The 14,454-nt window shown below is 41.2% G+C and overlaps 1 protein-coding gene across 4 annotated transcripts in view; it reads left to right on the forward strand.

The window, feature by feature from the left end:
• Positions 1-14,454, forward strand: part of SOAT1 (sterol O-acyltransferase 1) — a 76,536-nt gene that overhangs the window by 52,823 nt on the left and 9,259 nt on the right. For 3 of the 4 annotated variants that reach the window (XM_045983418.1, XM_045983419.1, XM_045983420.1), the window contains 7 exons: positions 4,811-4,959; positions 6,347-6,406; positions 10,070-10,177; positions 11,512-11,794; positions 12,544-12,622; positions 13,183-13,264; positions 13,580-13,625. In XM_045983418.1, coding sequence (XP_045839374.1) covers positions 4,811-4,959; positions 6,347-6,406; positions 10,070-10,177; positions 11,512-11,794; positions 12,544-12,622; positions 13,183-13,264; positions 13,580-13,625 — 807 coding nt within the window. Of the gene's footprint in view, positions 1-2,266; positions 2,350-4,810; positions 4,960-6,346; positions 6,407-10,069; positions 10,178-11,511; positions 11,795-12,543; positions 12,623-13,182; positions 13,265-13,579; positions 13,626-14,454 lie in introns of all 4 variants that reach the window. The other variant, XM_045983421.1, reaches the window with a different exon arrangement.

Here is a 14,454-nt window from a genome sequence, read left to right on the forward strand (position 1 = left end):
GGCAGAGAGAGAGAGATCACAAGTAGGCAAAGAGACAGGCGGTGGGTGGGGGGATGGGAGCAGGCTCCCCAACTGAGCAGAGAGCCTGAGGCAGGGCTTGATTCCAGGACCCTGAGATCATGACCTGAGCCGAAGGCAGAAGCTTAACCCACTGAGCCACTCAGGTGCCCCCGCCCTTTTTAAAAGAGGTTTCTTGGGGTGCCTGGGTGGCTCAGTCACTTGGGTGTCTCATTCTTGATTTTGGCTCAGCTCATGGTTTCAGGGTTGAGCGATAGAGCCCTGTGTCAGAGGTTCCTTTGAGCTCTAAAATACAGTGATTTAAGCACCTGCTTTTCAAGTTTCTAATTAACTGCCTGCCTCCTTCCTTTGGTCGTCCTTCTGTCCATCCATCATCGTGCTTGGACAATCATAATCCATGGGCTGAATGAAGTTGATATTCATAGAGGTGAGGTTGAGAAGATCAGCAGATTAGAAAGCCTGTAACATTCCAGTCTCCTTTTTCAGGTTACCAGTATCAGATTGTTCTGATTTATAATGATCACAGTGTGACGTTCTGATTCATGACAGTTTCATATTAGGGAAGAACTCCAAAGGCAGGAGTGGAGCACTGTTTGTACTGTATTTTTCTGTATTTCCTCTTACATGGGTGAGTGCCATGAGTGATGGCAACAAGCAGTCACTCTTCATTTTCATCAGTATTCAGATGCATGAAAGGAGAGCCTAAGGAAACTGGTGCCCACAGCTGAGTTCTTCCTTGTGTCCTGGTGGCAGCAGCTCCTGTGCACTTGAATTCCTCTGAAGAAGAGGAGAAATCTCAGCATTAAGAAATGAATATTAGTTATGCTGAGCGAAATAAGTCAATCAGAGAAAGATAGTTACCATATGATCTCTCTGACATGAGGAATTTGAGAGGCAGGGTGGGGAGTTGTGGGGGTAGGGAAGAAAAAATGAAAGCAGGTGGGATCAGGAGGGAGACAAACCATGAGACTCTTAAGCTCACAAAACAAACAAGGTTGCTTGGGGAAAGGGGGGTAGGGAGAGGGTGGCTGGGTTATGGACATTGGGGAGGGTATGTGTTGTGGTGAGTGCTGTGAAGTGTGTAGGCCTGGTGATTCACAGACCAGTACTCCTGGGGCAAATAATACATTATATGTTAATAATAATTTTTTTAAAAAAGAAATGCATATTAGGCATCTGGTTAGTATAATGCTGTGTACAGGAATGTGGTAGATTTGAATTATTTCCTTTTAATAGTTCTATTGCAGTGACATAGGTGGAGTATTATGCTAAGCAGGAGAAGTCAGAGAAAGGCATTTCATTTACGTGGAATTTAAGAAACAAAACACATGAGCATGGGGGGAAAAGAGAGAGAGACACAAACCAAGAAACAGACTCTGAGCTGGAGAGAACAAACTGATGGTTACCAGAGGGGAGGTGGGTGGGGGGTGATTTAAATAGGTGATGGGGATGAAGGAGGGCGCTTGTAATGAGCCCTGGGTGTTGTGTAGAAATGTTGAATCATTATATCGTACACCTGAAGCTAATATTATTACTCTGTATGTTAACTAACTGCAATTTATTTATTTATTTATTTATTTATTTATTTGACAGAGATCACAAGTAGGCAGAGAGGCAGGCAGAGAGAGGAGGAAGCAGTCTCCCCGCTGAGCAGAGAGCCTGATGATGGGGCTCCATCCCAGGAATTTGGGATTATGCCCCGAGCCAAAGGCAGAGGCCTTAACCCACTGAGCCACCCAGGTGCCCTTGCTTACTTATTTTTAAAGATTTAATTTATTTGACAGAGCACAAGCAGGGGGAGTCAGAAGGAAAGGGAGAAGCAGCCTCCCCACTGAGCAGGGAGCCCAGTGGGGAACCCAGGACCCTGGAATCATGACCTGAGCTGAAGGCAGATGCTTAACCAGCTGAACCACTCAGGTGCCCCGACTAACTGAAATTTAAATAAAAATACACACTAAAAAATAGTTACAGGATGATTTTTTTTTTCTTAAAGATTTATTTATTTGACAGAAAGAGAGATCACAAGTAGGCAGAGAGGCAGGCAGAGAGAGAGGAGGAAGCAGGCTCCCCGCGGAGCAGAGAGCCGGATGCGGGTCTCGACCCAGGACCCTGAGATCATGACCTGAGCCGAAGGCAGCGGCTTAATCCACTGAGCCACCCAGGCGCCCCGTTACAGGATGATTTTTATTGTGCCTTTTTTTTTTTTTTTTTTTTTTTTTTTTTTCTTTTTTTCCTCTTCGTTGGTTAGCTCTGACTGGGTTGGAGCAGCAGTAAGCACAGCCCAGGTGCCCCTGTTTTGGGGCTTTTAAAAAAAATTACACAACTCGTTTGGTAAGTTAGATGTTTTTATTCATCTCAACTTTGCACTTGAGTAACTGCTTGTTAAAGTGAAAGAGCTTGCCTGAGGCCACCATACTCAAGTGGTGGAGGTAGTATTTAAATCCAGGGCTTCCTGGCAGAAAGCTTCTGTCTCTTTACTGCTTCACTACTCAGCACTAAAGACATCTTTTTCCTTCCTGCATATAAATTTTACTGCAGGAAAAGGAGACACAGATTAATCATATTAAAATGGAACTCTTGGGGCTGCCTGGGTGGCTCAGTGGGTTAAGCCTTTGCCTTGGCTCAGGTCATGATCTCAGGGTCCTGGGATCGAGCCCTGCATCGGGCTTCGGGCTTTCTGCTTAGCAGGGGGCCTGCTTCCCCCTCTTTCTCTGCCTGCCTCTCTGCCTACTTGTGTCTGTCAAATAAATAAAATCTTAAAAAAAAAAAAAAAAGAAATAGAGCTCTTTTTAGTTCAGTATCCCTGAGATGTGTCCTGTCCTGTCCTTGGAGTAAGGTTGGGTTGTAGATGGGGGGTCGGGGTGAGGCTGTTGCGAAAGGAAGTTACAAGGAGACTTGACACATCTGCACCACCTTACGCTGGCTCTCGCGCTGCTGAGATGCCTGTGATTTTTCTTCCTTTACTCTTTCTCTTCTCTTTCCCCGTTCTGTTAGTCGGAATGGCCCTTTGTGACATTCGCTGCACTGCGAATAAATTACGTCTTTCCTCATTGATGGACGGTGAGCTCAGTGAGAGCAGGGCTGTGTGTATCTTGCTCCGTACCTTTGGTGCTGAATAAAAATTTTCCTAGTCGTCCAGATCTGTTTGGTTCCTGGGGTTGGATACTGGGTTAGGATAACAAGGGATACTCTTATCGGTGGAGTGACCGGAAAAGATCAAAAGATAGGAGTTTTGGAATATGGAGCAGAAGGAAGGAAATAGAAGGAGGGGGGAAAAGAAAAGGGTTCAGTTGATAAAGAGGGTCGGGGGGTTGTTGTAGGTGTTCTCACTACAGGATGGGAAGCTGCAAGTTCTGTCGTGTAAGGCAAAGGAGCGTGCAGGTGGGTTGTGTGGAAGGCCAAGCCAAGAGCTTGTGCCGGAAGACGTTGGCTGTGTGCTCTTCACTTTGAGTTGGGTGGATTAGGACCTGATTTTTAATAGCTTTTACTGGCATTTGTGTAACATTTATTAATGATTTTTTTTTCATATTTCTGGTCTGCTTAATCCAATACTTAACTGGGAAGGAGACTGGTTGCAGAGTAAGAGGAATCCTAGCTCAAAGAAATGGTTTGACATCCTTAGCCACATCTAAAAATTTCAGGCCTCTTTTTTAAAGTCGAGTAAAATTTCAGTGGAGTGATGGGAGTAGGGAGCAAAGTTTTAAAACCTTACATGGTTTGGGGCGCCTGGGTGGCTCAGTGGGTTAGGGCCTCTGCCTTCGGCTCGGGTCGTGGTCTCGGGGTCCTGGGATCGAGCCCCGCATCGGGCTCTCTGCTCCGCGGGGAGCCTGCCTCCTTCTCTCTCTCTGCCTGCCTCTCTGTCTAGTTGTGATTTCTCTCTGTCAAATAAATAAAATATTAAAAAAAAAAAAACAAACCTTACATGGTTTAGTTCCCCCCCCCACTTCCTTCTTTATTTATTTTTATTATTTTTTAATTATTTTTTTAGAGTAGGCTCTTCTTCCAATGTGGGGCTTGAATGCACGGACCCCAAGATCAAAAGTCACTTGTTCTACCTACCAACTGAGCCAGCCAGGCACGCACCCCTGCCTTCTCTTCTAATCTCAGGTCTTAATACTCCTCTAAAGCTTTGACATCCTCCTTCCTTACTGCTTCTCAAACCTGTTCAGGTTCCCTGCTTTAGGACTTTCTACTCTCGTGTCTTTTTCTTCCTGGTACTTTTCCCACAGGTACCCACTAACTTGCCCTCTTACCTTCAAATCTCCAATGTCATGCTGTGTTTGAGGCTTTCCTTTGACTTCTGTGAAAAACACATCCCCTGCCCCCCCTCCCCATACTTCTGCATTCTTTCTTTCTGTACCATCATCTGGCATTCTCTGTGTCCTGTCTACCCTCATTGGAAATTTAAGTTCCATGGAGGCGGGGACTTGGTTTTGTTCATTGTTGTATCTCTAGTGCCTGGAACAACAGTGCCCAGAACTAGCACTTCCCTTCTGTGTGGGACAGTGTTTCCATTGTCTCTTTGTACCACTTTCACTTAATCTTAATTCCTCCTATGTTTTTGAGGTTCCAGCTCAACTCCTAGCTCAGAAAAGACACTTTTAATCATCTCCTAGTAGCTGTTGTGTAGAAACCAATGTTCTGTTTCTACTTCTGTGAAGTGACTTAACATGGACTTCTTTGATCCAGCTCTGTTTAAGAGAATCCTTTGGAAAAATGTTAATAACCCACAAGCATGTGTTAGTTCCTAATGTTTTTTGTTTGTTTGTTTTTATTTGCTTTAAAATTCTAGGAATTGAAGCCATTTTTTATGAAGGAAGTTGGCAGTCACTTTGATGATTTTGTGACCAATCTCATTGAAAAATCAGCATCATTAGACAATGGTGGGTGTGCTATCACAAGCTTTTCTGTTCTTGAAGGAGAGAACAACCACAGAGCTAAGTAAGTATGAGTATTAGTTTCTTTTAGTGCAGACATGTTCTCTGATAATGCTCAGCGGTCAGAATCAGGACTCCAGTAAAAACGCCTGGTTTCACACCGTGGTGCCTCTTTCTATTAGCTCTGTGTTGCCTTGGACAAATTAAAGGTGGATTTCTTCTTCTTCTTTTTTTTTTTTTTTTAAGATTTTATTTATTTATTTGACAGACAGAGATCACAAGTAGGCAGAGAGGCAGGCAGAGAGAGGGGGAAGCAGGCTCCCTGCCGAGTGGAGAGCCCGGTACGAAACTGGTGTGGGGCTTGATCCCAGGACCCTGAGATCATGTCCTGAGCCAAAGGCAGAGGCCCAACCCACTAAGCCACCCAGGCACCCTGGGTTTCTTCATCTTAATATGAGGATTATAATAAATCCGTACCTCATTTAAGACTGTGTTGACTTACAGAACAAAAGAGCCAACACTTGTTGCACGCTCTACATTTAAACCAGTGAGTCCATGAGGTAGGTACCAGAACTGCTTGCTGCAAATTAGGATGCTGAAGTGCGAGACAGTTACATATCCAGGCTCATACAGTGGGTATTGGAAGCCAGAGCCTTGCTTAGGAGTCCATGCCCTTTGTCACATCAGGATAGTGCCTCTTTTCTGTACTTTATCCAATACTTGCAGTAAAGTTCAGTGCAGTTGGTGTATATGTTTCTAATTGGTCGGGCATCCAGAGCAGCAGAAAGAAAGCTATCAAAGGCCAATATGCGCTAATTGCCATTCTGTGTGCTCTCTCCAGTTTTATGCCCCAGTGGTCTCTGACAGTTACTTCTGTTCTGGATTACAGTTTGACCACTAATAGTTGACAGAGTGGGTGGTTGTACAGAAAGCCCTAAAAAAGGTAATAATGCTAGATAGTCACTACGTGAGATTGTAGTAACTGGAGGCAGCCTAGAAGATGAGGAGGCTGTTGGGGATTGTTGGGAGTCTTTGGGTGAAGGTCTCATAAATTTTTGTGCAGTTTCAGAGGACAGACCAGTAACAGCCTGTGAACTGGAGTATGGCTAGAGGCCTATCTCCAACCTTAGCGATGTTTAGGAGAAGGAAGAGGGGTTGCCAGTGTTTGATGCCAGGAATGCGTTTCCACAGGGGCTGGGCTGCGGTGTGCTTCTGAGCGCCGCCCTCCTGGGGTGTGCTTAACGTCTCTTCCTCTCACCAGATCTGCGTGTATCTACCTCATTGCATTTTTCAGGAGTAAAGACATGCATAAAATCCTTCATACCTGGGTCAGAGTGAGAAGGTGCTTTATTACATGCTGTAGTTGGTAATTCTTTCTCTTATCCATAGGTTTAAATGTCTTAAAATACTTGAAGTATTTATATTTTATTTTAATTTTTTGCTCTTCCTAGAGATTTCAGAGCACCTCCAGAACATGGAAAGGTTTTTGTTCTAAGGCAGTCTCTCTTAGAGTGAGTATTTTTAGTTGCTTTTATTAATTATAAGTTTGAATTAAAAACTACTCTGATTATTAAAATCACTGCTTAATCTATGCATGTTTAGTGAGTTTGTTCTGAATTCATAGAAATCATTAGTTTTGGTACTTATTGTACATTTGCTGTCTTGCTCCTCCTTTGTGATTTTCTGGTTCTATACGTAGTTTCAGAGGCAGGGTTAGAGGTGAACATGGTTATCTGTCCTCTGACAAATTTCTTGAAGTCGTATATACAGAAAATTGGTTACCCAAAAAGCTAGAACAAGCATTTTCTAATTAGGTATACCCCTCATGAGTGTTTTGGTGTTGGCTGTTTCTTGGTATATTATGTATTTTTTATCTCTTTTTTGGCTAGCCAGCTTAGAAACCTGATAGTTTTCTCAGACTTATTTAAAAACCCTGATTGTGTGAATTTTATAGAGAAAATTAGGCAGTATAAATTACTTACGGGACCTCATGTGTGAACTGAAAAAGGTGTGCTTTGGGTAGGCAATGAATATTTTTGTACTGTTCTCTGAGTAGATCATTTATTTATTTACTCAGTCGTTCCTCAGAATACTGTTGCAGTTTCACCTGTGTTAGGATAGGTCATCAGAAATAGTTGGGCTGGTGAAAATTACCTTAATGTCTTAATGTGCTTATTTACTTTTTGTCAGAGAGAGAGAGAGAGCACAAGCAGGCAGAGTGGCAGGCAGAGGCGGAGAGAGAAGCAGACTCTCTGCTGAGCAAGGAGCCCTATGTGGGACTCGATTCCAGGACTCTGGGATCATGACCTGAGCCGAAGGCAGCGGCTTAACAGACTGAGCCACCCAGGCATCCCTTAATGTGCTTTTTAAAAAACAACATCTTAACACTTACCATAGTTTACTTTCTGTATGCCACCTTTATATATATTTGATGAGAAGGCCATATATCTAGGGGAAGATAAATTATTTTGAACATTTATAAGATTGTAATGATAGAATTGTACTATATGAAAAAAAGAGCACTTAAAAAAAAAAAAGTTATTTATTTATTTACTGGAGAGAGAGAGACAGATAGCCAGAGACAGCAGGAGCAGGGAGTAGAGGGAGAAGCAGGCTCCCTGCTGAACAGGGGAACCCATGGTTGGGGCTCAGTCCCAGGACTCTCTGACCATGACCTGAGCTAACAGCAGACGCTCAATCGACTGAGCCACCCGGCCGCCCCTAAAGTATACTTCAATTACAAAGCTTTTTATTTTTTTATTTTTTATTTTTTAAAGATTTTATTTATTTATTTGAGAAAGAGAATGAGAGCGTGCAAACATGAGAGGAGGAAGGTCAGAGGGAGAAGCAGACCCCCTGTTGAGTAGGGAGCCTGCTGTGGGACTTGATCCCAGGACTCCAGGATCATGACCTGAGCTGAAGGCAGTTGCTCAACCAATTGAGCTACCCAGGCGCCCCTAAAGTATAATTACAAAGCTTTTTTTTTTTTTAAGATTTTATTTATTTATTTATTTATTTTAAAGATTTTTATTTATTTATTTGACAGAGAGAGATCAGAAGTGGGCAGAGAAGCAGGCAGAGAGAGGGGGGGAAGCAGGCTCCCTGCCAAGCAGAGAGCCCGATGCGGGGCTCGATCCCAGGACCCTGAGATCATGACCTGAGCCGAAGGCAGAGGCTTAACCCACTGAGCCACCCAGGCGCCCCAAGATTTTATTTATTTATTTGATAGATCACAAGTAGGCAGAGAGGCAGGCAGGGGGTGGTGGTGGTGTGGAGAAGCAGGCTCCCCACTGAGCAGAGAGCCAAATGAGGGACTCGATCCCAGGACCTGGGACCTGAGCTGAAGGCAGTGGCTTAACCGACTGAGCCATCCAGGCACCCCTACAAAACTTTTTATTTTTAAAAGAGATTTTATTCATTTTAGAGAGAGTGCGTGTGCATGCGCCAGTTGGGAGAGGGGTAGACGGAGGAGGGAAGCAGAGTCCCTGCTAAGCACAAAGCCCTGCCAGTGCCCTGCTGGAAAGAAAGGCTAAAAGAACAATACCACCTCACACTAGTTAGAATGGCTAAAATTAACAAGACAGGGAATATGGCAAGGATATGGAGAAAGAGGAACCCTCTTGACACTGTTGGTGGGAATGCAAGCTGGTGCAGCTCCTCTGGAAAACAGTATGGAGATAGATACCTCAAAAAGTTAAAAAATAAAGCTACCCTACAACCCAGCAATTGCACTATTGGATATTTGCCCCAAAGATACAGATGTAGTGAAAAGAAGGGGCACATGCACCCCCGTGTTTATAGCAGCAATGTCCACAATAGCCACACTGTGGAAGCAGCCGAGATGTCCTCCAACAGATGAATGGATAATGATGTGGTTCATATATACAATGGAGTATTACTCAGGCATCAGAAAGGATGAATACCCAAATTTTGCATCAACATGGATGTAACTGGAGGAGATTTTGCTGACCAAAATAAGTCAATTATCATATGGTTTCAGTCATATGTGGGATATAAGAAATAGTGCAGAGGACAGAAGGGAGGGAAAACTGAATGGGAAGAAGTCAGAGAGGGAGAAAAAACCATGACAGAATCTTGACTCCAGGAAACAAACTGACGGCTGTGGAAAGGGAAGTGGGGGAGGAGGGGGATGGGGTAACTGGGTGATGAACTTTAAGGAGGGCGCATGATGGAACACTGGGTGTTGTATATATACAACTAATGAATCATTGAACACTGCATCAAAAACTAATGATGTACTTACTATATGTTGGCTAATTGAATTTAAATTAAACAAAAAATTTTTTAAAAAGGCTAAATTTCTACCACGACTTCTGAGATCATGACCTGAGCTGAAACCCAGAGTTGGATGGATGCTTAACCAACTGAGTCATCTGGGCACCCCCCCCCCCAAAACATTTTTTTAACCAAGGAAGTAAAACACATATTTCATGGCTCAGGTTGATTTTTACTAGAATTTGAAGATCCTTAATCCAAGGTAATCTAAAATGGATCCTTGAAAAGTTAATGTAGATGTGAGCACACATCTTGGCAAAAAACAAAGCTAAAAAAACTTGTTTTAGTGAAATATTAAAAAAGTACCTCTCCGAGAAAATGTCATCTGGAAAGTCGTTGCTCTATTTTGGAAATAGCCCTGTTTTAATCAAATAAAAAGATAGGTGTGGATAAAAAATAACAATATTTGTAAATGGTTAAGTTTATAGACATGTAGGGTAGTAGTTGGATTATAGAATAGCACTTAATAGTAGTTAGGTATAGGGAGTGGAATGTAATAGGATTAAAGACAAACAGTTGTTAACATTTGGAATAGCTTTTGTGTTTCCTGTTTTGCCTACCTGAGAAGCACTCACTTTTGGCAGGTTTTCAAAAATGCTCCCCATTTGCTTTAAGTGTTTGATTCCATACTGTTCTCTAGGGGTAGTATCATTTTATTGGAAAGAGCCTTACCCTAAGCTTTTACATTCAGTTTGTACCTTGGCCAAGGCATTTACGATCTGTGCTTCACATTTAATATTCTGTGATTCCTCTTGGAGATGTTTAGTCATGATTACTATTTGAGGGTGGGTTAAGTATCTGCTGAACTGCCTTAAAGACTTTAATGTGTGGTGCTTTAAAATGAAATGTAATTTCATTTGTTTGAACTATATTTACAGTGAGCTGTTTGAGGTGGACCACATCAGAACAATCTATCACATGTTTATTGCCCTCCTCATTCTGTTTATCCTCAGCACACTTGTTGTAGATTACATTGATGAAGGAAGGTAAGACAAGAAAAAAGACGTTTGGCTAGTTGATGCATGGGGTGTTGGGAGTTTTCATGGTATTTAAATTTTGGAGTTTCGAGTGAAATTGCTTCAGAAAATCCCAAAGCCGCTGATTGGAGGGTGAGATTCTTTTCTCCCGAAAAGGACAACTAAAAGGAATATTAGAAGTTTTATTACTTTTATTATTTTTTTTTAACTTTTATTTTTAAAATGGTCTATTTTAGGAGTCCATAATTGGTAGCTTCTAGGTAATTTTCCAGATGGGAGAATTTTGTATGTATGATTTAAAAATTTTCCCACTGTGGTATGCATTTCAGGTTATTATCAAAAATAAGTAGCTTATTAGAATTTAATGTTTGGAAAACTTTTTTTTTTCTTTTAAAGATTTATTTTTTAGGGGGAGAGAGTGCATGTGTGCATGAGTGGGGGGTGGGGCAGAGAGCGGTGGGGAGGAGTCTGAAACAGACTCCAGTTTGTAGGTGGAGCCTGGATCATGACCTGTGCTGAAACAGTCAGACACCCAACTGATTGAGCCACTTAGGTACCCTGAAAAACTTTTCTTTTTTTTTTTTTTCAATATTTTATTCCTTTTGAAAAACTTTTCTTTTTAATACAAAAGTGAAATAAAACTTTAAAAATGACAGTGTGGTAATCATCCACCAAATTATGTACATTATTAGAAAATTATATTTTGAGGTAATGGTATAATAGTGTATTAATAGGTTTTTGAATTCTTATTTCTGAAAAATCCTTTTTTTTTTTTTTTAAGATTTTATTTATTTATTTGACAGAGAGAGATCACAAGTAGACAGAGAGGCAGGCAGAGAGACAGGAAGGGAAGCGAAGCAGGCTCCCAGCTGAGCAGAGAGCCTGATACGGGGCTGGATCCCAGGACGCTGGGATCATGACCTGAGCTGAAGGCAGAGGCTTTAACCCACTGAGCCACCCAGGCGCCCCTTGAAAAATCATCTTTTGAACATAGGTGATTGCTGTTTGAATACTTTTATGTATTAGATTATCTTAGAGTTTAGAATTTATTAATGATAGACTCTAATCACTGCTTAAAGTTTTATTATTTTAGGTTATCTTGCGTATCTTATGTTCAAATACTATATTACCTTAGGGCTTTTAGAATATTTATTGTTGGGATACATTGTGAAGCAGAGGCTTAGAAGCATTTTTTCTTCTCATACAACTTTACCCTCATGACCACAATGGATTAATGTTGTTGTGTTTTCTAAGTTTGAGAGTTCTAGGTGTGAAAGTTTTGAGTTCTCAGTGCGTATTGAAAATTTACTTTTGTGCTCTTTCTCTGTGCTTTTTCTCCCTAGGCTGGTGCTCGAGTTCAGTCTCCTGTCTTACGCTTTTGGCAAACTTCCTGTTGCTATGTGGACATGGTGTACCATGTTCTTGAGTACACTTGCTGTCCCCTATTTCCTCTTTCAACGTTGGGCCAGAGGTTATAGCAGGAGTACTCACCCAGTGGTCCATTCTCTCTTCCATTGCTTCCTTTTCATGGTCTTCCAGATTGGCATTCTAGGTTTGGGACCAGCGTATGTTGTATTAGCATATACGCTAGCGCCAGCTTCCCGGTGCATTGTTATACTTGAACAGGTAAGGTTTTGAGGATTGCCCGATGTAATGCTATGTTTTGTTAAAATATAATAATACTGGTTTTCTGTTACTTTCAATCGTATTAGTTGGGTCAGTTTTCCTGTTAGTTCTTCATGCTATTATTTATAAAATTAAAGTTTTAAACTAGATCATCTCATGTCTTAAAATTCATACTAGCTTCAGTGTTCTTTGATTCTTGGTAATGAAATTATATTGAGCTATTTAGGATGAATTCAGATTTTATTCTTGAACACTTTGTGGAAGTCATTTATTTTTATTTATTTATTTATTTATTTATTTTGTAGAAGTCATTTAAATGATAAAGTTGTTTTGTAATTAAAAACTCTGCCTTTGAGGTTATCAGATTCATTGTTTTGTCATATAAACTGTTCCCGTCTGAATAAAGGATTTATTTTGTTTATACACCCTTCAGAATTTTTGGACTTAAATTGGCTGTCTGTTAATGCTCTGAAGGACTGTTTCAGGAGACTGTCTTTGAACAGGCTTTAATTTCTTACTGTAATATAACTATAATGCGTAATGCTGTTAGATGCAAAATAATTTGAGTAATAACTTGTCCTTCTTTATACTTTGTTTTTCATTTGCTTTATTCCATAAACATGAATTCGAGTTGGTGTATGTAAAATTAGGAAGTTCTTCATATGATTTAGTGCTGTTCTGGGGTTGCTTATAGGAAACAAGACAGTGGCAGAAAGTTCATCTTTTTTTCCTCTCCCCTCCTTTTGTAGATTCGTTTCGTAATGAAAGCCCATTCATTTGTCAGAGAGAATGTGCCTCGGGTACTAAATTCAGTTAAGGAGAAATCACGTATGTAATTTCGTTAGGTCAAGGATCTTCAGTGGAGTATTTCAAACTTTGTATTTAGTGGGATGGCATTTTACATTCTGTAGATGTTATGTTGGATTTTAAAAATGTAGGAACCATATTGATTTGGAAGACTATCTCACTGTTTCCTCATTGTTCCCTGTTTTGCCTTTGTACCTACAATTTATTATTTTTTAATTTTAATTTTTATTTTTTTTTGTACCTACAATTTAAAAACACTGATCACCAGAGTGTTAAGCTTTACCTTACTTTCATAGAGTGTTAATAGACTCATTACTCCCATGTGTGCTTACTCTTTGAATTGCTGCTTCAAACTCTAGAAGGTATTTCTAAGTCACAGAAATAGCTTAGTTTAGAGGGATTGGTAATACTGAATCAATACAAGGGTAAGAAGTCACTCTGGGAGATAAGGAAGAAATGATACGAGCTAAGAGAAGTCATTTTTTTACTCTTCCCTATTATATGCTTGCTTATTTCTCCCTTTTAGTTTTGCCAGGAACAACTGAAGAGTGTCTGATCTAACCAGAGTTTTCCTTTTCCAGAGACGATTCCAATACCCACAGTCAACCAGTACCTGTATTTCCTGTTTGCACCTACCCTCATCTACCGTGACAACTATCCCAGGTATCTGTTCTGTGAACCAGCAATGTGTTGAGCAGCAGAAGTGTAGCATGAATGAGGTGGGATAGGTAGGCAGGGGCCAGTTCATGTAGGGTTACAAAGAACGTGAAAGGAGTTTTAACTTTCTTTCTGGCTTGGGGAAGCCCCAGATGGTGATTCTAGCAATCCAGTTTGATTACGGTAATTCTTGACAGAATTATACAGGCATTCCACGTGGGAAAAATGACGTGTTCTCTGTGAGGGAAAACAGTACGAGGATCTTTATTAAAGTACAACTTACTTTATTTTGAAAACTTAACTTTGTTTCTTTCTTTTTAGGACTCCCACTGTAAGATGGGGTTATGTTGCTATGCAGTTTTTACAGGTGAATTTTTTCTTTAATCACTAAGGTTTGTAGATTAGTGGGACATGGAGATTCAAATTTATAATAATAATTTATTTAGAGTGTTGGTAAATTCATATCTGCTGGGAACTTTAGACCTCTTTCTATAAAGTCTTTTAAACTCTTTACCAGTCCAGTAGATGGTGTTTGTCTTGCCAACGTCAAAAGCAATTTCTTTCAGTAAAAGAGTTTAAATGCTTTCCGTTTGGTTACTTTAGTAAGCATCTACATTAATTTCCCCCCACTCTTTACTTTTTTTTTTTTTAAAGATTGTATTTATTTATTTGACACAGAGATCACAAGTAGGCAGAGAGAGAGATCACAAGCAGGCAGGCAGAGAGAGAGGGGGAAGCAGGCTCCCCGCTGAGCAGAAAGCCCGATGTGGGGCTCCATCCCAGGACCCTGAGCCAAAGGCAGAGGCTTAACCCACTGAGCCACCCAGGCGCCCCTCCTTACGGTTTTTTACTTTGGGATATATTGTGGGTATGCTGTGACAGCTTCTTCATTGCCACCCCTGCCCTTCTCCATCACAATCACAAGTCCCAGGAGATCACGTTAAACTCTTTTTTTTTTTTTTTAAAGATTATTTATTTATTTATTTGACAGATAGCGATCCCAAGTAGGCAGAGAGACAGGCAGAGAGAGGAGGAAGCAGGCTCCCCACTGAGCAGAGAGCCTGACGTGGGGCTCGATCCCAGGACCCTGAGATCATGACCTGAGCTGAAGGCAGAGGCTTTAAGAGCCATCCAGGCGTCCCGCCCATTTTAAACTCTTCATCTCAATTGAACACCCATGTGGTAAAGGGTTGGGA

This window comes from Meles meles, chromosome 17, assembly GCF_922984935.1.
Source record: "Meles meles chromosome 17, mMelMel3.1 paternal haplotype, whole genome shotgun sequence".
In the NCBI taxonomy this organism is placed as follows: Eukaryota; Metazoa; Chordata; class Mammalia; order Carnivora; family Mustelidae; genus Meles; species Meles meles.